General features: G+C 42.8%; 1 protein-coding gene across 1 annotated transcript in view; it reads right to left on the bottom strand.

Moving 5' to 3' along the window:
• Nucleotides 1–11839: 11839 nt before the first annotated feature.
• LOC129697110 (visinin-like protein 1) overlaps nt 11840–26543 on the bottom strand; it is a 101171-nt gene continuing 86467 nt past the window's right edge. The window contains exons 3-4 of the mRNA XM_055635340.1: nt 14997–15212; nt 11840–13190 (exon numbers count right to left, since the gene is read on the bottom strand). Coding sequence (XP_055491315.1) covers nt 12993–13190; nt 14997–15212 — 414 coding nt within the window. The 3' untranslated portion in view covers nt 11840–12992. The remainder of the gene's footprint in view (nt 13191–14996; nt 15213–26543) is intronic.

The following is a 26543-nucleotide window of genomic DNA, read 5'->3' as shown; positions in this document are numbered from 1 at the left end:
GAAGAAGAGAGAAAGGAGGGAGAGGGCCGGCAGCGGGAGCGGATGCCGGGGTCCGGATGAACGCATGTGAGCTGAGGCCGAGGTTTGTAAACATTGCTCCAAACCCCGGCCCGGCCCTCCCTGTATTGTTCACCGCGTCTCCCCGGCGAGAGAGGGGGGTGGAGCCGGGGCTGTGTGCGTGAAGCATGGCAACTGGAGGGGTGGGAGCTCTGCCCCTAAACCGTGTGGGACCTCCCCCTTTCCCCCTCCTCATCCCCCTCACACCCGTCTACCCCTTTTTACCCCTTGCACACCTCTACTTTCTCTCCACCCCTCTCTCGCCCCTCCACCCGGGGTAGATCTACCCGAGCCGAGAGTAGATTACTCCAAAGAGCCTAGAGAGGAGCTCTGGATTACTCTACCCTTAGGCACGGGGCCCAATTGGGAGCAATCGGTCCAATCGGCTTAAGGCCGGCCCTGTGTCCATGTGTTAAAATTCTCAACTGGGGTAAGGACAACTTTGAGGGTATGAGAGAAGGTCTCGCTCAAGTTGACTGGAGCAGGTTATTTGAGGAGAAAGGAACATCGGCCAAGTGGGATGATTTTAAAAGGGTACTGAAGAAAGCTCAGGATGTGTACGTCCCCGTTAGAGTGAAGGGCAACGCAGGAAACGTAAGAAGGTTTGTCTGACGAGGGAAATAGAGACGTTAGTCAAAAACAAGAAGGATGCATGGGACAGGTATAGGCAGCTGGGATCAAATACATCCCTGGAGAAGTTTCGGGAACTAAGAAACAAACTAAAAAAGGAGATCAGAAGGACCAAAAGGAGCCAGGAGATAGCTCTGGCAGGTAGCATAAAAGACAATACCAAAAGATATATAAATATTTTAGGGGGAAAAGGGCAACTGGAAAGAGAGTGGCACCTCTCTGGAATAAAAGCGGTCACCTCTGTGTGGAGCCACAGGAGATGGGCAAGGACCTCGATGAATATTTCTCCTCTGTATTTACCAAGGAGAAAGACAGTAGGACGGAGGAAATTGGAGCAGTCACTGAAAGTGTCATGAGAGCATTCAGGGTTACCGTCGACGAAGTACTGAAGGTACTGTCATGTTTAAAAGTAGACAAATCTCCGGGGCCTGATCAGATATATCCGGGGACATTGCGGGAAACTAGAAAGGAAATTGCAGGAGTCCTAATTGAAATTTATGAGTCGTCCTTAAATACAGCAGAGGGTGGCAAATGTTGTACCTCTTTTCAAGAAGGGCTGCAGGGAAAATGCTGGGAACGAAAGGCCGCTGAGCTTAACATCTGTAGTTGGTAAGTTACCGGAGAGTATTCTAAGGGATAGGATATACAGGCATTTGAATGAGCAAAGGCGGATTAGGGACAGTCAGCATGGTTTTGTACATGGAAGGTCATGTCTCACAAATCTGAGTCATGTTTTTTGAAGATGTAAGCAAAAAGGTTGATGAAGTCAGAGCTGTAGAAGTTGTGTACATGGAGTAAGTCGTTCGACAAGATGCCGCATGGTAGGCTGCTCTGGAAGGTTGGGTCCAATGGGATCCAAGGAGAGATAGCTGAATGGATAGCAAATTGGCTCCATGGAAGGAAGCTGAGGGTGATTGTGAAAGGTTGCTTCTCAGAATGGAGGCCTGTGGTGTGCCATAGGGTTCAGTGCTGGGACCGTTACTGTTTGTCATCTACATCAATGATTTGGATGATAACACACAGGGCAAGATTAGAAAGTTTGCTGATGATACAAAAGTTAGTCGTTTTGCAGATAGTGAAGGGTTGTGAACGATTGCAGCAATATCTGGATCGATTGGCCAGGTGGGTAGAGGAATGGTTGATGGAATTTAATACAGAAAAGTGTGAGGTGCTGCATTTTAGGATGTTGAACAAGAAAAAAAAAGACCTATACAGTAAATGGTAGGCCTCTGGGTAGTGTTGTAGAGCAGAGGGATCTAGGAGTACAAGTGCATGGCTCCATGAAGGTCGAGTCGCAGGTAGATAAGGTGGTCAAAAATACTTTTGTCACTTTGGCCTTCATCAGTCAGAGTATTGAGTATAGGAAGTTGGGAGGTCATGTTGCATTTGTATAAGATGTTGGTGAGACCGCATTTAGAATATTGTGGGTAGACAAAAATGCTGGACAAATTCAGCGGGGAGGCAGCATCTATGGAACGAAGGAAATAAACAACGTTTCGGGACGAAACCCTTCTTCAGACTTTAGAATTCTTTAGAATACTGTGTTCAGTTCTGGGCACCATGTTATAGGAAAGATATTGTCAAGCTTGAAAGAGTTCAGAAAAGATTGATGAGGATGTTGCCAGGACTAGAGGGTGTGAGCTATAGGGAGAGGTTGTGTAGGCTGGGTCTCTATTTCATGAAGCGTAGGAAGATGAGGGGAGATCTTATAGAGGTATACAAAATCATGAGAGGAATAGATCTGGTAGGTTTTATACCCAGAGTAGGGGAATCGAGGACCAGGGGACATAGGTTCAAGGTGAAGGGGAAAAGATTTAATAGGAATACGAGGGGTAACTTTTTCACAGAGAGGGTGGTGGGTGTACGGAACAAGCTGCCAGAGGACATAGTTGAGACTGGGACTATCCATTGTTTAAGAGGCAGTTGGACAGGTACATGGATAGGACATTATCCGCAAACTTGGCCACAAAACCATCACTCCCAGACTCTCGGCTTCGTCAACCTGCTAGATAATTTCTCTAGATCGTTGGGATGAAAAGATCCCGTGTCTTCCAAGTTACTTCCAGAAACTCATGCCATTGTTGCTCCACGGTCATTCCTGCAAGGGTCTCCCTCCAATTAATTTTAGTCACCAATACAACCAATTTCAGCTTCTCCCTGTCAAACTGCAGGTTGACACAAAAAGCTGGAGTATATCAGCGGGACGGGCAGCATCTCTGGAGAGAAGGAATGGGTGATGTTTCGGGTCGAGGCCCTTCTTCTGAAGAAGTGTCTCGACCCGAAACATCACCCATTCTGACGAAGGGTCTCAACCCGAAACGTCACCCATGCCTTCTCTCCAGAGATGGTGCCTGTCCTGCTGAGTTACTCCAACTTTTTATGTCTATCTTCAGTTTAAAGCAGCATCTGCAGTTCCTTCGCACAAACTGCTGGTTGAATTCTATTATATTATGATCGCTGTTTCCTAGGAGTTTTCTTCACCTTAACCTACTTAATCAAATCTGGTTCATTACCCAACACTAAATCCAGAATTGCCTTTTCCCTAGTGGGCTCGACCAAAAGCTGTTCTAAAAAGCATTCTCGTAGGCTCATGTAGGAAAGGAAACGAACAACATTATAACATTGCAACATAAGCTTTGTAACATATATTAGCCTGTTTTCTCTCTAAAGAACTATATGCTGGAATCTTAAATAAAGCGCTTGAGTAACTCAGCAGGTTAGGCTGCACCTGTGGAATGAATAGGTAGGAGATGTTTCAGGTCAGGACCCTTCTTCAGACAATTATTGGAACATGACCAGCTTGCACCTTCTGGCACGGACATTGTTAATGTTAACGGTAAAGAATTGCACTGCATACAGTAATAAACATGTAGCTGATGCATAGTTTGCTGGAGTAAGCCCTTTCATCTCCTCCATGCTGATCACTTTATGTTGTGACAGATTTACTGGATATGGAGTAAAGTCTTGCATCTAATTTGGGCTCATCATCAATCTCTTCACTTAGACCATGAGGAGGTGATTATATTTTTGGAATATTTGATTCATATCATGCAAGTGAATGCTTGTTTTCCCCTGTATTGACATGATGCCTTTGTTGCAAGGCAGCACCTTGTTATTGGGATAAGGCATTTTTTGGGTGGCGACCATGGGTGTTCTCCATAACCTAGTGACACTTTTACACCTTTGTAGCACACATGGTGAGGACAATGATAAAGATGCCCAGTGTGCAGTATTTGAATGTTGAAAACATATGTTCATGTGCTTGCACCACCTTGGAGTAACCTGTAATAAAGCCTGGCATTACAGTTAGCCTGCATTACATTGACAACCAAGGATGTCTATTCCCAATATCAACATTGATTGAATCAGAAGCACAGTAAAGCAACAAGGCGTTAGAAACAAGCAACTGCAGCTGCTGGTTTAACAAGGAAAGACACAAAACGCCAGAATAACACAACAGGACAGACAGCATCCCTGGATAACATGGATAGGTGATGTTTCGGGTCGGGACCTTGAAAAATGTTCTCCGGAGTGGTATCTGACCCGCAGTATTGTTGGCTGCAAGAGACTTTCTTGTAACTCCTGCCAATTACATTTTTGTTGGGCTACGTCTGGCTGACTACCTTGACATTCCTGCCAACAACCATCCTCTTTCTTTCACTTATCTGTCACCGCCAAAGAATTCCAATGTGCAAATCCCTGTCAAATAGTTAAAAACAACTGCACCTGGACCTTTGTGTTCCTCACACGCAGACTCACATACATTCACACACACATACTCACACACACAGACATACACTCACACACATATACACTCACACAGACAGATATAAACTCACACACATATTCACTCACACACACACTCACTCACACACATACATACACACACACACACAGACATACACTCACACACATTCATACACACAGACATACTCACACACATACACACTCACACACCACCATTTATATGACAGTAAACTTTCTTGAATCTACTCACACGGCTGAGCGCGGCCTCTCCACTGTGGGGCTTCCGCAGTCAGCGTCACTTCTGCAATCAGAGTGACCTCTGCACTCACCGGAAATTAGGCAATCAGCAACGACATGTCCAGTAAGCGGAAGTCACGAAATGAGCGGGACTTTTGGACTAAACATAGTCGGACCTAATAAAGCATTTATTCCTTCCAAACACAGTCAGACCTAATAAAGCATTTATTCCTTCCAAACACAATCGGACCTAATAAAGCATTTATTCCTACCAAACACAGTCGGACCTAATAAAGCATTTATTCCTTCCAAACACAGTCGGACCTAATAAAGCATTGCAGTTTCAAGCACAGGCAGGGCAGCAGGCCAAACAACTCATGGCATTGTCATTAACGGCTAACAAATCATTTATTGCAAGTACATTGCAGACTCACAGTTCAGTTGATTCACAGCTTAGAATGACAGTCATGGCCTCTCCCTCGCGATCTTGCAGAGTGACTGACTCACATCCAGGCATCCGGGGTTTTATAGTCCTGCAACCCCCCCCCCCCGGAAGGGGCGTTACCTTCACCGCGGTGATTGACAGGCGAGAGGACCAATCAGCTGATCTCAAGGTTTTTAAAACACTCATAACTTTTATATTTTTCATCGATGGGAAAAATCCTCGGGGCTGGCTCAGCGGGGGAGGACTGTAAGATGGCCAAAAATCACAGCGATACAGGGTAGCGTTTTTTCTAAAATCAATATACAGCGCAGACAGGAAGTATGAGACTTTTAATTATATATATATTTTTTGTTTCTTCATTTATTATATTGTTTACAGAGTCCTATGTTTACAATGTTTGCAATTAAGAATTTCATTGTTCTGTTTGGGAAATATAAACATAAAACACTCTTGACTCTTGAAAGTGCCGCCTGTGCAGATCCCACGCTGACACGATATGATGAAATGAATTGGACAGGCTGCTGTGCAACAGTAGCCTCTGTTGTCAGTCAATGCACTGACCTTGGCTTGAGACTGGATAGAAGTGCAAATTGAATTTGATGTTCAGAATGAATATGTGGCATTCGTTAATTATTAATTGGGCTCTGTATTGCTGAGTGCAATGTGCACATGAGGCTACAGTTTTTAATTTCCATCTGAAGTGTCCAAGATACAGGCAATGATGTTAAAGTCAGGATGCCTGATATATACACTTCCTGCATGGCTGACACTTAGCAGTTTCTGCAGGAATTGTTTAATTTCCTTTTACCCATCTAATCTGTCCAGAAGTCCTTTTAATTAAACCTAAAATTGACTCGAACCATCCCACATAATTATAAACACTCTCTATGGTTGGTATCCATATGTATCTTTCGATTGAAGTTTCTTGGTTGCTGATTAGAATCTGTCTTCGAGGAGAAACACGTTTTTAGGATATAAAAAAATCATTAATGATATGAATGTATAATTGGGAAAGCCGAGATTTGCTAGAAAACCGAGCAAAATAATGCATTTCCAACAACTGTTGTCGTCATCCTTTATGTATGTTTATGGCTGCAGACAGTGGAGGGTTTTATCTTTGATTTCCATATGGTGTGATTTTCACTGAACCTGTCCCATTGCCTCGGATCTCCATCACTTGTCTCCAATCGCCTGTCCCGACATAATCCAGATACTGACGCTGATCTAATTGGTTCCTGCAACCTTCAGCAGCAAGGTCTGAATGATGAACAGGCCATGGGTAATGTAGAATTGAGGATCTGCACCTTTGATTTGGATAGCACGCAACAAAAGCTTTTCACTGTACCTCAGTACAAGAGACAATAAACTAAAGTGAACTGATGGAAAGCATATTTGATGGTGGCCCTTCTGTCAGAGTTGGCATGGATTTTTAACATATTTTAATCTGTCATTCAGAGACTTTTTTAAATAACTAAAATTGAAGGAAAGTAAATTATTAACCTTATCGTAGATATGTGTTTATTAGAGTCGTAGTCATATAACATGGAAACAGGCCCTTCGACCCAACTTGCCATGCCAACCAAGATGCCTTATCTACACTAGTGCCACCTGCTCGTGCTTGGTTCGTACTTCTCTAAACCTTTTCTATCCTTGTACCTGTCCAAATGTCTTTTAAATGTTGTTATATGTAGAACCTGCCACAACTATCTCCTCTGGCAGCTCATTCCATACACCCACCACCCTCTGCGTGACAAAGTTGCTGCTCAGGTTCCTATTAAATCTTTCCCCTCTCCCCTTCAACCTATGTCCTATGGTTCTTGATTCTCCTACTTTGGGTAAAATCCTCTGTGTTTCACCCTATCTACACCGAGTCACTCAAATATTTTGTATCCATCTAGGTTGTTGGCTTCCTACATGCTGCAGCTGGAGAAAGTAGTGTCAATGAGCTCACTTTAGCTCATCCAGATTGTGATCCACTTGCCACTAACAGCTCTGCAATCTATGCATTTCACCAGACATGGCCATGTTTGATTTACTACTTTATATAACATATAACTTTCTGGAAAAGAATACTTGATTTTGACAGCAATCCTGTATTACAATAAACTTGGGAAAAATACTACTGGTAAAGCTGTTTGAGCAGAAAGAGCTGCTGCGTCAGTGCCAGAGACCTGGTTTTGAACCTGACCTCGGGTACTGTCAGTGTAAAGTCTACACCTTCCCCCTGTCTCCTTATGGGTTTCCCCTCTCCATGTAGGTGCTTGAGTTTCCTCCCACATTTCCAAAATGTGCAGATTTGGAGATTAATTGACCCCTGTAAAATTACCCCTAATGTGCAGGGAGTGGATGAGAAATTGGGATAACATAGAACCAGTGTGAACGAGTGATCAATGGTTGGTGTGGAGTCGATGTGCCAAAGGATTTACTTCTATGCTATATCTCTGAACTAAAAATATTCTGTCAAAAACAAGTAGGACGAGGGCAAACTTAACATTCTAACTAACTAACTCTCTGGGTTTACGATGGTGACATTTTATAAGAATATGTTGTTTTTGCACAGTTTCTTTAAAAAAAAATATTGGGTAATTTAGTATCAAGTAAGTTTGTGAGAACACATTTAGAGCTGGATGCAACTAAAACTAAACCAATTTGCTAATGTTAAAGGCAAGAAAATACTGATGCTGGAAACCTGAAACAACAGTTCTGATAAAAAGGTAATCAACCTGAAATCTAAACTCTCCCGTTCCACAGATTGCCGAGGTAATCCAATTTGCTGCTTCAATTTTTATTGTCAATTGATGAAGCAATTTTCTCAATATTTTACTCCTTATAGAAAAGGTAAAATCTTTGCATTGTATTGTCAATTTTTTAAAATCTATTTCAAATCCTTCAGTCAACAAATGTAAAAGTAAGAATATTTATTGCGGCTCTGCTTTTAGTTTATGAAGAATCGTGAAATACTGACATTTGCTGAGCTGGTTAAATGTAAGACATTGGTCTAGCTTGAAGGCACATTTTTAAATCGAAAAAGGAAAATGCATATTCTCCGGATTCTGCATGAGGTGATTAAGTGTAAAGCTGAGAGAATTCTTCACAGCAGATTCTGTGAAGGTTGAACACACCCATCAGGAGGTACTGGATGCAATGGTAATAGCAATATTTGCAAAGGAGATTGAAACTTGAAAGCCAGACCATTAAGGGAACAGAGAACTGCACGAGACAAAGATCATAAAACAGCCTTAATTAGACCATCAATTGTGCTTTCATCTACTGCCATTTGTAAAGCATTTACATCCAATCATACAAAATGATTGGTGACCAAATTAATGGATATTTTTAACACAGAGATTGACAGATTCTTGATTGGTACAGGTGTCAAGGGACATGGGGAGAAGGGAGGAGAATGGGGTTGAGAGGGAAAAATAAATCAGCCATGATTGAATGGCGGAGTAGATATGATGGGCCAATGGCCTATTTCTGCTCCTATAACTTATGAAATGGTTTATCATGGTATTTTCCTTGACCAGTTCCATAGTTGTAGAGTCATAGAGCGTGGAAACAGGGCCTTTAGCCCAACTTGCCACGGCAACCAAGATGCCCCATGTACACTAATTCCACCTTTGCCTGCTTTTGGCCCATATCCATCTAAATTTATCCTATCCATGTACCTGTCTAAATGTTTCTTAAATGTTGTGTTAGTCAATAGAATGCAAGAGTTGATGTTTGTTCTTTATAAATAAAGTGAATATCAATTTTATAACCAGGCTATTTTTTCTCCTAAATTAAATTATCCCAATGATTTAACTTAATGTGTCTGAGCATATTACCTGAGGGATTAACTTTACATTGTAAACTCTTTCAATGTTGCCTTCCTGTTTTGTCAAAATGAAAGCACTGTAGAAAATGCATCTAAAATGTTCCTGGCTATGTATTTTTATTGGTTGGAAAGATCTATATACAGTAAGCCAGCAATGGGAGTACAGGGTTGGCACCATGTGCAAGTAGTATAATTCAATCAGTATCCACATTTTCATGGGGAAAGCAATGGATCAAGAGGCAAACATTGTATGGTAAAACTTGCATTCTTCCCCCTCCAGCCCCAAACCCACAGTTGGGTAAACTATGGTCACTTACACCCTTCAGCTGCAGAACAAGGTTGGAAGAGAGCAGCTCTGTTTCCCCAATCTTCTCCTGTATCCCACCTTACTTCACTCTACATAATTAGACAGATGGTAGGAGGGCTAAATACAACAGTTGCAGGGTCAAGATGCAACAATGAATTGAGATGGCCTGGCATATTGCTTTGTTTCGTAGACAGGAGCTACATAACATCCTTTTGGATCCTGGTCTTGAAGACCACTCTGATCATTACCTGCATTTCCCGATAAGGACAAAGGAAAGGGCCATTGTGGTGCCTGTGTGATCCAAGCAAAAAAAAACCATAAGTGACTGAAGACTCAACAATGAACAGTGCTCCACTACTTAACAGTGAAGATATGAATCCAGCCCAGTGCAACCAAAAGGAAATTAGATGAAGTACACGTATTTTAATTGGTACATATGTTGATCTGTACATACTAGATTAAGAGGGGGAAGGGGGGTGTGGTTTTTAAGAGGAAATATTACCTTGTGCTATTTACTCTATTATTAAATTTTGCTAATATTGTCACTCCTAATTCATCAATGTATATTTAATTTGTTTGAAAACAAAACAGTATCTGATAACCATTTTTATTTTGTCCAACAGATTGGGACGTCATTGATATATTATATGAATAGATGGGGCTCGATAAAATGTTCCAGGCTTCTAATTCTACTGTTGGATCGTCAATTGTTGCAAGATAGATTTGTATGTGTGAACTGGAAGAAACGACAGGTATAGTTTCCGTGATAAAGTATGTCCATGTCACTGTTTCTTTGTTTCACATGGTAGCACAATTTCATTTTAACAGATCTGGGTTTTGTTTTCTGCACAATTTATTTTTGAATGATTTACGTATTGATTCATGACATTTATAAAAGCCATAACAAACATATAGGTACTGCACCGAACACTTTCACCAACATCTTGTTTACATTGCATACATAAACGGGAAAGGTTTGGTAAGCTTTTATTCATTGTCCTTTTGTTAGAATAGATGAAGCGTTGTTCTGGTTTAAGAAAACATTTAAGTTTCAAAATCGTTTATTAAAAGATAGTTTCCCCAATTACAATCCGTCACAAGAGAGCCTCACCAGCTGAAAGTTCATACTGAACATGTTGAATGTGCTCACAATTCTACCTGATGTTCCCACTGGATTCAATGTTGCCTGATAATCTTATAGTTGTAATATTGGTGCATCTACCATACAACCATCACATTCTACACTTAAGGATTTAAATTACTGACCAATAATCAGCGCATCGCAGAGAAAGTATCTTCAAATGTATCTGTGGTTTTATCCTAGACTTTGCACACAATCTTTTATGAAGCTGGCTGCTTTAGATCTGTTGTTGAACATGGAAACGGGTGGTGTGTGGAACTCATCTTCTCTAGGCAGAAAAAGCTAACAATTAAAGTTAAAATTAAAGAGAGGTGTACTTTTAAATGTACCAGAATATGTGGATGAATATTTATTCCCGCATTTGTCCAGTTTCAAAATGATGATCACGTATCCTTCAGTCTTGGTCAGCGATAAGTGAGAGAGAAGGATTGGCTATAAATTAAGGGAAGATAGTCGAATGTGAAAGAAGAGATATAGTGGTGTGGTATTTAAACTCATTGTTAATAATGACCAAAGGAATTATGCTAGTGTCAAAAAGATAAACTAACCTGAAGAGCAGCATTCCCGGAGCATGATGTTTTTAACAGCAGGCAGTATGGTCAACACCATCAGTATCTGCTCTTTGACCTTGTATCAGACAACAACCTCATGAATCTAACACAATACACAGTCGCATATTTACACGCACTTTGGCGTGTGCAATGTGCACAATAGGTCACTATGTGTAGGCTTCTTCGACTTCCAACAACTCTGAATGACTGGTGCAACTCGGTATCACCTTGAGAACATGATCCTCTGCTGTCAAAATACCTTGCTGGACTAAGATTGTGGCTTGTCCTATGTCTAAGCAGTTGAATTCCTTGGAAATCTTCCACTAACAAGCAGGGATTGTCACCTCTATTATAAAACTCCCTACAGTGGAAGATAGTAAAAAAAAGTGATGGAAAAGATGGATGAAAATGCAATGCCAAAGAAAAATTGCATCCAAAAAAAATATATTGCAGAATAAATAAGATTGCAGGAAGAGCACAGATTCAAGAAAAATATAAATAATTATCTGAATGCCCATGCATTAATCACCAAATTATATGTCTTTTAGGATTTGAGTCTATGATAAATGGTAAAATGTTAGAAAGCAATGTGGGTATGCCTACCAGTCTTTAATAAGGATTTAAACTCAGCAGTACAAGTCTCCTGTAATTCTTATGCTGACTTTGGAAACTTGAGCAATATATTCTGAATGATTTTGTGAAACAATGCCATAACTTTCTGCTGAGCACGGGTTGATGCCAGTGATGCACAAGAGCCAGATTTATGAATCCCAAATTTCTGCTAACAAAACTTTGCTCAAAAATGAATGGAGACTGTAGTTCGCACTTCATTATTGTGGAGGGTAAGCCTATTGGTTGCAGGCAGATCACCTAAAACATGAAACAGTAACAATGAATGATTGAGATGTTACTCAAAACTTTGGTTATTTTTATTTCTTTGACTTAAGTTTGGGGGGTAGTTGCGCAGACTGTAGTTTAAAAATATAATTTTTTACTGTTTAGGAGAATGTTGGTTTTCAAATGAATCACAGGTTATGGCATAGTACTACAATAGATATTAGATCACAAGCCCAATTATAAGAATTTAAAGAAATAAAGCAGTAAAGAAAAAGGTCTTCTTTGTGTTGCCTCTTTCTCCTTTTAAAAATGTGTACTAATGCAGTTTTACAGTTTTCTTCTTTCTTTGTAACAGTTAATGTTTATTGGATTTCTATCAATGTAATTTCTAACTACCGATAAGGTACCAGTGGAAAAGCTCTAAAAAAGCGTTTAAAAAAGTCACTATAACCATTTCTTGGCAGTTGCTACTTTAGTTATTGTAGGAAAGGTATACAGTAAATGTTGGAGAACTCTTACCTCTGGGTATTTTTAAATATTTGCTAAAACTACAAACTCTTCTTTGCTGTGTTGAATCTTGAGTGTCTATGTTTGAGAAAGATGCTAATTATAAATGCTGAATCCATTATGTGTTAAAAATTGCCGCAGTTATTTTTTTGAGGTATTTTAGTCCTTATTTTTGTTTGTAAAGGGTTCAAAGAATTGAAAAAAAACTCAACAAAAATGAATGGTACTAGTATCCAGTTAAACAAACACATTTACACAATGCCTACTGTCTTTTTTTTACTAATCAGAATCTGCTGCCAATATTTTCCAAAATTCTCATCTCTGATCTGCTACAATATTTGGAGGAAAAAGTGATTTCTTATAAACATCAAAGTTTCATGCCTCATAAGTGAAACACATTGCAAGCTCCAGTGGAACATGAACAATAATAGCATCATTTAATGCAACACGATACCAATACACAGGCCTCTGAGGAATGAAGTTTATATGATAATGAAATTGCGCACACTTCACTTTTGGCAGTTTTTATATTAATTTAAACTTTTTTTTTTGCATATGACATTCTCATGCACACAAGTGTTTCAACACAAGAAGCAAGTCCATTTAAAGATAGTCCAAGCACTTTGTTTTCGAGTGTGTGTATGGATGTAGCTGCAGCTGCTAACTGAATGAAACATTAGAATTTTGTGCAGTCCATTATATGCATGAGTGCTGGCTCACTTCTGAATGTCACATTGCAGGAGTAACACAATCGATGGGTCGCTCTTTGCTGCTTCTTTGAATTCATCCAACGTGATCTGGTCGTCATTGTTCTTATCCATCTTACTGAAAATCTTGTCGACCCGTTGTTCTGGCGTTAAACCATCTTCATTCATTTTCATCATTATGACTGTTCCTACCATCTTATAAATGGCCTTAAAGTAAAGAATAAATATTTAAAGTTGATGATTGTGGGGAAAGAAAAATAACTAATTTGCACAACACGTTTTGCATTGACCAGTAGACAGTCCATGAGAGAGGAAGAGAGTCGTAGGGATGGAGTCATGGAGAGAGGGAGTAGGGAGGAAAGAAGACCGAGGGGCAGGGGAAGGAGGCGAGTGAGGAAGAAAGAGGGTGGAGGTGGAGAGGAGAAAAGGGGGGGGGGGGGAGGGGAGAAGGAAGGAAGAGTGAGCAGGAGGCTGGGTTAGGGGCAAAGGGGAGAAGAGGGCAGATTGGAGGGAGTTTGAAGGGGGATGGGAGGGATAAGAAATGAAGGAATGGGGAGGAAGGATGGATTGGAGGGAGGTTGAAGGGTGGAGGGAGTGTATAAGGATGTGGAAGAGGGAGGGATAAATAAGTGGGAATGGAGGAAGGGTAGAAGAAAGAATAGAATAAGGAGAAAAGGAGAGGGGCAGAGAGATAGGGAATGGACGGAGGGGAAATGGAGGAGAGGGGAGATGATTGGGAAAGAGTTAATCCCCTGTCCCACAATGCGAGTTTACCCAAGAGCTCTCCCGAGTTTAAAAAAAAAATCAAACTCGTGGTAAGTATGTAGAATTTACATAGCAGGTACGTCGGAGCTCGTGGACATCTCGTAACGGCTCGTAATGCTAACGGCAGGTACTCGGGAAACATGGTAACTCGTGATGTTTTTTCAACACTGTGAAAAATGTCCAAGAGTAAAAAAATACTTGTGATGAAGTACCACAAATTTGATTTTTTTAAACTCTTATCGTGGGACAGGGGCTTTAGGGGTATGGAGTGGGTAGTGAGAGGAAGGAAGGGGGATGGGGATGAAGGGAGAGGGGAGGCAGAAAGAGGAAAGGGAAGGAGTGCCTAAGGAAGAGAGGAGAGAGGGAGGATGTTATGAAATAGGTAGGAAGATTAGTTGGTACCTGATACATTGGCTTAGTGGGTATGACAGTAGAGTGATGCGAGCTTTAAGAAGCAAAGGGAAGTGAGAGTAGCAATTTTAGTGGAAACACTAATATTCGGAGGAGGGCAATGCCTGCTTGGAAGCCAAGGAGGGAGAAAGAGATGCCGGAAATAAAAAAACAAATGAAATAAACTGTTTTTGTAACTCAGTGGGTTGGCAGCATCAGTGGAGGCGATGGACAGATAGCGTTCCAGTTTAGGATTCTTTTGACTGATATCTTTTTGTTTTCAGATAGAAAAGGGAGTGAGAGTATGAATCTTAAGAATCATCAGTAGTCCATCTGCATTGTAATATCCTCACTGTGGGGATAATTGGTTACATTGTATGCTATTGGTAAGTATTGTCTACTTTACTAGTACCTTGTTCTGGGTGGTATTAATCACAGCAATTTCCATACTGGAGTGGCATATAGGCTCTGGATTCTCTGGTCAGCGGCGAGCTCTTTTGGCTTGTTGCTGACCTTCAAATGACGGTACGTCAGAGCACTCCGTAATACAGATTCACGGTCCTTGCCCAACGCTTTGGCAGATAATCATTCACAAATACATCAACCTGGCAAGTGTGCACATGTTGTGGGCAGCAACTTGGATCTCTGATGGCTTGTATCACCTCAAGAATAATCAATCCCACTTATTGCTAATTAAATTCTTGTTAAAGAAATCAAGTTTGTTTATCATATTTTTTCTTAAACTGTGGGAGCAAAATCCAAGAGGGGGTGACGCACTTGATGTACATCAGGATTTTGGTGACATACTGTAGATTGACAGTCATTGAAAAGCACAATCTGCAGCGGCATGTGTCTTACCTCTATGATCTCCAACATTTCCACTCTTGTTATTTTACCATCACCATCTAAATCATACATATTGAAGGCCCAGTTTAGCTTCTGTTCAAAGCTGCCTCTTGAAGTGATGGAGAGAGCACAAATGAATTCTCTGAAGTCGATTGTCCCGTCACCATTTTTATCAAAGGTTCTGAAGGCATGCTGAGCAAACTTAGATGCATCGCCATATGGGAAAAACTAGAGAGAAAAGGAATGCAGACATTAAGTAAATAATTCAAATCTATATATTTCTATACATATAGTTCCATGCATAGGAACAATACATGGCAGGAATTAGAAGGTGCTTATTAGGAATAATTCCAGATCATGATATAATATTCTTCATCACATGTAACCACAGCTTTAAAAAATATATATAATTTGAAGGTAATAAAGGCCAAAAATACATAATGCACAAACTCAGGAAAAGAGCGAGTCTCTGGATTATAGATGCTGTGTCTATGGAAAACATCAGTTAATGTCTAGTGAGGTACAGGTTTCACTTTATTTTGTTGATCACATAAGCTAAACATTTAAAATAGATAGTTGGTCTGCTTGGTGTTGAAGAAATGAGATCAGCGACTGTGAACTTAATGTTCTACTTGTATCCTGTTTTCTGAACTGCTTCAAGCCAGAAGATCAGAGGCATACACAAAGTGCATGGAAAGGAAATGCAGTATCAATGCAAGGATAAACATCTACCAAGATGCCAACAGATGATTCAGTCGCAATGTCCAGCCTTGCAAGTGGATTTTTAAAAATGGCTTAGTTTTGCAATAAGACTCAATAGTTTTCCAACCCATATTTTAGGAGAGACATGATTTCACAGATCCATTGAATAGTGCAGCACAGAAGATGGCATCATTATGAAATTATCCGGTTTAAATACAAACCAATATAAAATGGCAGATTTAGTATTTCTAAGCTACAGTATATCTTCCATTCATCGTTTAATTTGTGCCAAAGATCATAATATAACACTTGAATTTTATTGTTTTGTTCTGGAGTACATCACATTAACATGGCATTCTCTTTCCCGAATGTTGACCAATAATGTAATTATACTGGATCAAGATAAAATTACTTGCAGGTTCATAAATTACAGTTAAATTTGGAAAATATCATGTCATAGTCATACAGCATGGAAACAGACCTTTCAGCCCAACTCATCCATGCCGACCAAGATGCCCCATCTAAGCCAATCCCATTTGCCCATGTATGGTCCATATCCCTCTAAACCTTTCCAATCCTATTACCTGTTCAAGTGACTTTTAAATAATGGCATAACTGGTAGAGTGCCAAAGACCTGGGTTTGATCCTGACCTCGGGTGTTGTCTGTATGGAGTTTGCACGTCACCTAGTGACTGCATGGGTTGCTTCTGGGGTGCTCTGGTTTCTGGTTTTGGATATATAGGTTAATTGGTCTCAACAATTGCCCTTAGTGTGTAAGGGAGTGGATGTGAAAGTGGAATATCATAGAATGTGTGTAAACGGGAGATCGATGGTTGATGTGGACTCTCTGGGCCTGTTTAGCTTTCAACCAATCAATGGTATGCTGTTATTATACCTGTCTCAACTACTTCTTCTGGAAGCTTGTTCCATATATCCATCACCCTCGAGTGAAACTTGTTCCACAAACCCATCACCCTCCTATTAAATCTTGCATCACTCACCTTAACTTATATCCTCTGGTTCTTGCCTCCCATTCCCTGCAAAAGACTGTACATTCACTCCGTCTATTCCTCTCATGATTGCATACACCTCTATAAGATTATTACTCAGCCTCCTGTGCTCCAAGGAATAAAGTAATAGGGAAAAGTCGGCCAGCTATCTCAGGCCCTCGAGTCCTAGCAACATCCTCATGTGCTGTATACAAATTGTACACTCCACTAATAATGTTTAACATCATTCAAGTATTATTGCAAAACACAAGCAGGCAATATGGCTCAAAGGGCCAAATGGCCTACTCCTGCACCTATTTTCTATGACTTGGTCAAGTTCCTAGCCCAACTAGGACTAACAGCCTTTCAATGGCAGTGGTCAAAGCAAAACAATATCACCAACACACGCCCATATTACAAATGGACGAAGACACTTCAGCTGACTTTCTCTCATTGAATTTCACTGTGATTTAAAAAAAAATCAAGTTAACCAGACACAATATGCGTTTTGAATCTTTCATGGTTGAAAGTGACCAAATCGTTCAGGATTCAAATTTGGAAGTGCAGGAAAATTGACCATATTATCTTTTTTTCATTTACAACGTGCCTAACTGAATTACTTGGAAAGGATTGTAAAAAGTAAGCTAGAGAATTCTGACCAGAAATGTTTCATACTGGTTTCTCGGTAAACCATCACGAAATCATGAAGTTACCTTTGCATACTCATTCACATAGGAATGTCCAACATTGAATTATGTTGTCTGATGGAAACTCTATAATAATAATAATAATAGGGTTTTTCTTGTCCGGGTCATCTTTAAATACTTTTTTTTTAACTAAAAACTTTTAGAGGCAGGCATGAATATTTTTCTGTTTTTATATCAGTTTTGAGCTGCTTGTTTAACAAAATGCAATGTTTGTATTCAGAGTTCCATGGGTCGAAGTTTTTCTCAAAAAAAAAATTGAAAACATAACAGACAAACATATGTATAAAGTTGCCCACTCCAGTGTTTTTGTCTATTTTCGAAATCCAGCTTCCCTGATCCAGTCCAAAACTTTGACTAGGCATGGATCACTTTGGTTTCATTATAATGAACCTAGGTGCCTCTCCTCCCTAGTACAGGTGCACAACCTTTTATCCGAAAGCCTTGGGACCAGACACTTGTCGGATTTCAGACATTTTCGGATTTCCGAATGGAAGATTTTTAGCGTAGATTAGGTAGGTAGCGCGGGCGGCTTGAAACGCCTGGAGCGGCTGCCTCCTCCCCGGAGACCGGGGAATCATTGTAAATCATTGCATAAATGTTAGTCAGTTAGTTTGGAGGGATTTTATGTGGTGGTGGTGGGGTGGGTGGGTGAAGGGGGAAACTTTAATTCTTAGTCCCCTACCTGGACTCCCAACATCGCGGAGCTGGGGGCTCCGTCCGGCCGCGTGCGGCGCCGGTTGTAGCTCCGACCCCGGCAACTCTACCCCTGGCTGCGAGGCGCTCCAAATCCAGCGCCGCCCGCGGCCCCAGCTCCGCGAATGTTGGGAGAAGGCGGCCTCCGCGCCCTGGAGCTTACCGCACAGCGACCCGGTAAGGCATTGCCCGCTCCCCGCTGGTATCCCAGCGCTGCGGAGCTTACTGCACGGCGAGCCGGTAAGGCATTGTCCGCGCTGGTATCCCAGCGCTGCGACGCCGCCGACTCCCAACATTTGCGGAGCTGGGGTGGGGGGCGTCCGGCCGCGGGCGGCGGTGGATTTGGAGCGTCTCGCAGCCAGGGGTAGAGTTGCCGGGGTCGGAGCTACAACCGGCGCCGCCCGCTGGCGGCCACAGCGCTGCGGAGCTTACTGCACGGCGACCCGGTAAGGCATTGACCGCTCCCCGTCTCTCCGACCAGGTAGGGGACTAAGAATTAAAGTTTACCCCTTCAACCCCCCCCTTCACATAAAAGCCTTCCAAACTAACTGACTAACATTTAAGCAATGATTTACAGATGTTTAAGTGTCTCCCCGGTCTCCGGGGAGGAGGCAGCCGCTACAGTAGTACAGACCTGGGTTGACCGTGGGTCGTTTCGGGTCAAGTTTGGCGCCAAACGCGAACTTTGGTGTGCCGATGACATCCTGGAAAAAATGGCCGGTTTTCGGAGGTTTTCGGTTTCCGGAACACCGGATAAAAGGTTGTGCACCTGTATTCTACTAACCAATGTAAAGTCTCTAGAAAATAAGGTTGAGAACTTGAGAGCAAGGCTGTTTTACCAAAGGGAGATCGAATGCTGTGTGTTCTGTTTCGCAGAGACATGGCTCACCACTAGCTTCCCCAGATCTCCAGTCTGAAGGTTTCTCCATTCATTATATCAACCAGATGGCAGGGCAGAGGTGAAGGTTTCACGGTAAACTCTTTGTGGAGCTCAGACATAGCGGTCATGTCCTATCCTGGTCTCCAGTCCTAGAACATCTTGCAGTGAAGTGCCACCTCTTTTATCTCCCAAGGGAATTCACAGTGGCACAGAAGGGCAGTACAGTGGCACAGCTGGTAGAGCTGTTTTACAACACGCTAAACATCCGGATTCGATCCTGACAGCGGGTGCTGTCTGTGTGAGTTTGCACGTTCTTCCTGTGACCACGTGGGTTTCCTCCAGGTGCTCCGGTTTCTTCCCACATCCTAAAAGATTAATTAACTTCTGTAAATTAATTAATCTGTAGATTATTAGCTTCCGTAAATTTCCCCTTGTGTGTCGGGAGTGGGATAACATAGACCTAGTGTGAACGGGTGATCGATGGTCACGTGGATCGAGTGGCCTGTTTCCATGCTGCACCTTTGAATCAATTCAATCCAAAAAATCTCTCCATCATTATGACCATGATCATACCTGTTCTGAGTTGCACCAATCAACAATCTAGAAAGAAATTTAAATGAGCACGCACTTTATTTGATCCCCTGTGTACAAGCCTACACATTCAGCAGTGCAACTTGTTACGTTAAAAAGCAATTGAGCACGTACATGATAGACAAATAAAACGAAGAATTTAAAAGAAAAGCAGTTGTGGCATTTCTGTATCATTTTCCAAAAATAACAAGTGAAACCATAATGTGCGAAGTATATGATCATCTTGACCCACGAACAATAAAGCCAATAGCTGTCTAACATGATCAGAAACAGTGGAATAGCCAATGTGTGCATCCTGACAGTTACATAATAGACAAGATATTCATTAAATACCAGTTCTGACATTGACAGAGCTGTTTTCTTTTAATCAATACTCCAGCGATTTTGATTGCAAATATCACACAGATCACTGCATTGCTTTCTGAATAACAGAAAGGAGACAAGGACAATTCCAATAATAGAAAGACCTGGAAGCAACAATGCAAAATTACCATTTTCCTTCCAAGTATGCTAAATCTAACAATGCATCATGTTTCTATGTATTAATATTACATTTCAAATTAATAATTAGTGAAAATGTTGTTGAAAGAGCATTACCGTAAAAGGTTATTAGCATTCCAAAGTGAACAGGTACATAAATAACATAGGAGACAAGGCTGATAAAAATATTCTATGAAAAATGTCAATAGCAACAGCTCAGTACTTGCAGGAATGAAACACCTCAGCTTTATAAACATTTAAGATTAAAACACCCATCAGAAGCACAAATCATGTTAACGAATCAGCAATTGTGAATACCATAATAATCCAGCAATTTCTTCACTGTACCAAACCAAATTTCTTGTCTTTAACATTAACAATTTTAAGAAACATATACAATTCTTAAGGGATTGGACAGACTAGATGCAGGAAAAATGTTCCCGATGTTGGAGGGAGTCCAGAACCAGGGGTCACAGTTTAAGAATAAGCCATTTAGGATTGAGATGAAGAAAGAAGTTTTTGCTGAGAGAGAGGTGAAAATCTGTGGAATTCTCTGCCACAGAAGTCAGTGGAGACCAATTCACTGGATGTTTTCAAGATATAGCTTTTAGGGCCAATGGAATCAAGAAATATGGGGATAAAGCAGGAACAAGGTACTGATTTTGGATGATCAGCCATGATCATATTAAATGGTGGTGCTGGCTCGAGGGGCCGAATGGCCTACACCTGCACCTATATTTTTTTTAATGTTTCTTTGTTTACCTTTAAGTCTTTAAGTCAGGAAATAACATATCGTCCCATATATCAATTGGAAGATTGGAGTTCTTGCTTAAAAAAAACCTGCCCCTATGAGCTTTGCATACAAATGCTCTGTTCACTGCACCCAGCTCTGTTCAGAGTGTTGTTACAGTTGCCTCAGAGATAGTCTATCTTATCTTGTCTGACATCTTCACTGCCATCACGTGGCATTCCAAATTCCTTAGTTCTTCCTCTGCTTGGCTCATAGAGTCATCCAACATGCAAACAGGCCAAAGATGGACACAAAATGTTGGTGTAACTCAGCGGAGAGCAGGAGGAATCACTGAGGGGGAGCAGCTGAGGGGGAGCAGCGAGAGAAGAATTTTGCTGAACTCTTGTCGGAGAGAGGTGGAGAACTTCTTCAAAGTAGGCATACCTTGAGATTTCGTAGTGGAGCAGACGAGATGTATAGGAAGTTCAAGTTACATTTATTATCACATGCACTAATTGGTACAGTGAGATTATAATTTCCATACAGCCATACAAATAAAAAGAATACAATACAGTTTACGATAGAGTTTAATATGAGCAGGCAGGCAGGGGTTATTGATTGGGGACAATCAGCCATGATCACAATGAATGGTGGTGCTGGCTCTAAGGGCCGAATGGCCTCCTCCTGCACCTATTTTCTATGTCTATCACCACACAGTGGAATCAACATTTCCTACTGTGAGGGAAGGCAATAAAATTCAGTCAACTTCCTCTTTGTTCACCCGTGGTCGGGGCCTTTGAGCCTTCTGCAGTTGCCGCTACGGTGGCCCGATGTTTCAGGCCCTCTCCGGGATGATCGGAACCCCGTCGTCGGAATGGAAGAACACATTCAGCGGCTTGGAGTTTCCGAATCGGCCGCTTCCTACCGGAGACCGCGGCTCCCGAAGTCCAGAGGCCGAGCTGGACGGAGATTCTATGCTGGCGACCCTCGGCAAAAGATCCCAGGACTCAGCGATGTTAAAGTCAGCGCTGCCCGTGGCTGGAAGCTCCGCAACCACAGCTCCACGGTGTTAAAGCAGCAGGTCCAACACTCCGGAGCTCCAACACAGGCGATCCCCGGTAAGGCATCGCCCCGCTCCGCGATGGAATTCAGTGCTGCGCCACTGCTGAAGCTCTGGCCGGTCTCCGGCAGGAAAGGCCGCGCCAATCCACATGATAGGCCGCGAGGGTGGGGGGGGGGGGGGCGATGATGCGACTTGGAGAAAAGACGCATCCTCGACCAGGAAGTGACTGAGAAAACTCCCCACATAAAAAAGGCTAAGAAAGCTCCAAAACCACACTTTTGACACACTACAAATAACAAAAAGGGTGAAATGACAGACAAACTGCTGTTGAAGCTGCTGCGCGTGGTGCCACCCGATGATGCTGATGCTGGTTTACACCGCAGATAGACACAAAATGCTGGAGTGACTCAGTGGGACAGGCAGCGGAATAGACAGTCATGCCCAGGATGGCGGGACTGTCATATGCTGAGAGAATGGAGCAGCTGGACTTGTACACTCTGGAGTTTAGAAAGGTGAGAGGGAATCTCATTGAAACATATACGATTCCAGTGGATGTGGTGGAGGCAGGTTCGATTTTATCATTTAAAAATAAATTGGATAGGTATATGAGTGCAGGTAGATGGGACTAGGGGAAAATAAGTGTTCGGCATGGACTTGAAGGGCCGGGATGGACTGTTTCCATGCTGTAATTGTTATATAGTTATATGGTTAAGGGCTTGGACATGCCAGAGGCAGGAAACATGTTCCCGATGTTGGGGGAAGCCAGAACCAGGGGCCACAGTTTAAGAATAAGGAGTAAGCCATTTAGAACGGAGAAGAGGAAACACTTTTTCTCACAGAGAGTGGTGAGTCTGTGGAATTCTCTGCCTCAGAGGGCGGTGGAGGCAGGTTCTCTGAATGCTTTCAAGAGAGAGCTAGATAGGACTTAAAAATAGCGGAGTCAGGGTATATGGGACGAAGGCAGTAACGGGGCACTGATTGGGGATGATCAGCCATGATCACATTGAATGGCGGTGCTGGCTCGAAGGGCCGAATGGCCTATTCCTGCACCTATTGTCTATTGCCTATTGTCTATTGTCTGCCTGTCCCGCTGAGTTACTCCAACATTTTGTGTCTATCTTCAGTGTAAATCAGCATCTGCATTTCCTTCCTACATATGAAAACAGACCCTTCGGCTGAACCAGGATGCACCAACTAAACAAATCCAATTTGCCTGTGTTGGCCCAAATCCCTCTAAACTGTCCTATTTATGTACCTGTCCAAGTCTCTTATATCTATCCATCTTCTACCTATCTATACATAACTAAAACTCTGATTGTGCTCTTCCGGTTTGCACGGTCTATCTATTGGCGTAACAGTACGCGGTAAGACTACGATTTTACTTCAACTCACTCACCATTCACGTGTGTTGCGAGTGCACCTAGTTTTGTTCCGAACGGTAAAATGTTGTAAAAGTTAGCGAGGTTTAAAAATTGTAAAACCGTGCGTGCGCAGATCGATCTCCTCTCTTGCCAGTCAGCGCCGCATGGATTGGTTGCTTTTCCTGCCACTTCCCGGGATGTCCGCCCCTTCCTGCGCCATCACGTCTTTACTGGAGCTGAGGGAGGCCAGCGGAGGTTTCCACCTGGATGCAATTTTCCAGTAGTGGCCCGGCCCCCGGCCCAAAGTCAAAGGTGTTGCCAAAAGGAAAGCGGAGAGTCTGATCCCGGCGGAGGAGAGCGTCTAGCGCCCGCTGCGAGTCCCAAACGCACCGCCAATGCTCCGTGCCAACGGCTGATGCTCCTCCGGGGAACGCAAGAAGGGAGAGGAGCAGCAACCTCGAGATCTTGGGGAGGGAGAGTGGGGGAGGAGAGGAGATAGATGGAGAGGAGGGAAGTAGTGAAGGAAGAGGAGTTATAGAGGGAGAGAGGGAGTGACTGAGGGTAGGGAAAAGGAGAGGGAGGGATTGGGGAAGGGAAAGAAGGGAAAAGAAGAGGGAGGAAGTGAGGAGGAAGAGTGAGGGAGGAGGGGGGGGAGTAGAGGAGGGTGGAGTGGGGAATAGAGGGAGGGGAGGTGGAGATAGGGGAGGTGAGGAGTGGGGGGGATAGAAAAATAGGAAGGGGGGTAGGGAGGGTAGAGGAGTTATGGAGGGAGGAAGTGACTCAGGGTAAGGGAAAGGAGAGGGAGGGATTTGGAAGAAGAGTGAGATGGAAGGGGAGGGGGAGAGAGTGCTGGGGGATGAGGGGAAATGAGCCGTGCCTGTGCAGTTGGGGGCTATGGGTGAGTAGTGGAATATTGTGATGGGGACCAAGCCTCCTGTGTGACAGGGACCCAACGGGTCCCACTTGATTGATTGATTGATTATTTTAATGACCACACAGCCAGGCTGGTGGAATTTGTTATGCCAATGCAGCACATAAAAAAAAAGAATACAAACATGACAATACTAAAGAACTTTAACATGAAAACATCCCCCCACAATGGTTCCCATTATGAGGGAAGGCACAAAGTCCAGTCCCCGACCTCAGTTCCCCCATAGTCGGGCCAATTGAGGCCTCCACAGTTGCCTCAACGGAGGCCCGATGTTCCAGGCCGTTCTTGCCGGGTGATGTTGTTCCGGCGTCGGGAGAGTCCTCTCAGCGGCATGGGAACCCTGGAAACGGCCGCCTCCTTACTCGAGACCGTGGCTTCCGGAGCTGACAAGGCCACGCCGAATGGAGCTCAACTGGCAATCTCATCGAGACCCAGCTCACCGCAGTTCCAGCTCAGCCACCCAGGCAAGGCACCACCCGCCCCGCAATGGCGCTCCCGCGCTGCACCGCCGTCCTCAGACCCGCAGCTCCGCCAATGCCGGTGCCACCGATGCCGCCGCCGGTGCCGATGCCGCCGCCGGTGCCGATGCCGAGGTTCTGGGCGGTCCCCTCAGGAACGCCGCTCCAGGCCCGCTGTTAGGCCATGAGGACGGGTCGAGAGTGCAGCCCGGAGAAAAGCTGCATCACCGACCAGGTAGGGACCCTGAAAATTAGTTTCCCCCTTCCCCTCCCCTTCCCCCACACATAAAAAAAAAGCTAGAACTCCTAAAACAAAACACTAAACTAACTAAAAATAAGAAAAAAAGATGAAAAAAAAAGATGAAAGGACAGGACAGCTGCTGGCTGGGCAACCGTACACAAGACAGCGCCCCCTTCGATCTTAGTCCAGTACTAAAACCTGCCTCAATTTCCTCCTCTGGCTGCTCGTTCCACCCACTGAGTGAAAAATTGGCTCCCCAGGTTCCTATTATCTTGCCCCTTCATCATAAATCTGTGTCCTCTGGTTTTTGATTCTGCTACCCAGGGTAAAATACTATACATTCACCCTATCAACCCCCTTCTGGGGAGTAGAAAATAATAATGATTTGCCCTCTTTAATCACTTCAGAGAGATGGTGAAAGTTTTCGTCATTGCAACAGACTTCAGGACAGCATGCTCGAGTGAAACGAGCAGGTATATGGCAGATGAGATTTCAGACAGAGGGCAGTGGAATAATACGTTTCTGTAGGAAAATTCAGGAGAGGTGATGTTAGCTAACTTGTACAATCGTAAGAGAGGAACAGAGGGACATAGCTGTTATTGAATACAAATCTTTGGTTGGTCGGATGAATTAGAAACTCATTTTAACAAAGCAAGTGGGATGCCTGTTTTTATTCAAGGGAATAAAAGAAAGGAAGCAGTTCTAAGCCTTTATAAATTCCAGTTTTAGGGTCCATATTTCAAGACGTTATATAAGATGTCAAGGCCTACCGGTGTCGGCACAAAGGGATTCCATGAGATGACATTTATAAAGGATTGTGAAAAGGTAGGCATTTCAACTTTATATATATTGATCTTTCTGCAGTAGAAATACATTTCCTGCACAAGTATGATAACCAATCTAACTAAACTCTCCACTCTCCCCGTAGTGAAAGATAAAGCGGGGAAGCTGCTGGAGCAGATGAATCTTTTACTTTGGAAAATAAATTGCAACTGCCCTACTGACAGAAGTAACTGGCAGTAACATTTTCCTTAATTTTAAATGTTTTAATCATCTGCTATCATTTTCAGGTCTTAATTGCTTTTAAAATTAAATCTAATTTTGAAAGTTTTAGATTTTTGGCTATCAGAAAGGTTTGAAAATAATTCCTTGTTGGACCATTGGGATCTGGCCCCTCGACCTTGTTTGTAATGCAGAACTTGTCCACGATGCAAGATGTATCTTGCATGGTAGCTCAGTCGGCCCTCTGCAAGCAGGCAGCGGGCAGGCAGGCAGCCCTCTGCAAACTAGTGCAGCGGGCAGGCAGGCAGCCAGGCAGGCTGGCTGGGGGGGTTCAGGTAGCAGGGCAGATCTGCGACAATCTGACCCAGTCAATTTTGTAATGATTAAAAACATTCAGATTAATGTAAAGTACAAGCAAAGTACATTTTTTTACCTATCATATTAGATGAAAATGTATCATTTTTAATGCAAAAGACAACCTGCTGGAGGGAACTGTACTGGTATTGTTCCCCATCAATTTGTGAGAATAAACAGACTTAAAATTAAGCTGATGCTGCCTGGCCTGCTGAGTTCCTCCAGCAATTTCCACACGATTCCCGCATCTGCAATCTCTTGTGTCTTTGATAGCATTTTTAATATAATATATAAAAATCTGTATAAACAGTTCTTGATTTTTAATGTTGGATATCGTAGAGTTAAATTGCCCCCTCCAGCTTGAGTCTTGGAATTTG

Source organism: Leucoraja erinacea, chromosome 5, assembly GCF_028641065.1.
Source record: "Leucoraja erinacea ecotype New England chromosome 5, Leri_hhj_1, whole genome shotgun sequence".
Lineage (NCBI taxonomy): Eukaryota > Metazoa > Chordata > Chondrichthyes > Rajiformes > Rajidae > Leucoraja > Leucoraja erinaceus.
The sequence above is the reverse complement of the archived record's forward strand: the minus strand, read 5'-3'. Positions and strand labels throughout refer to the sequence as shown.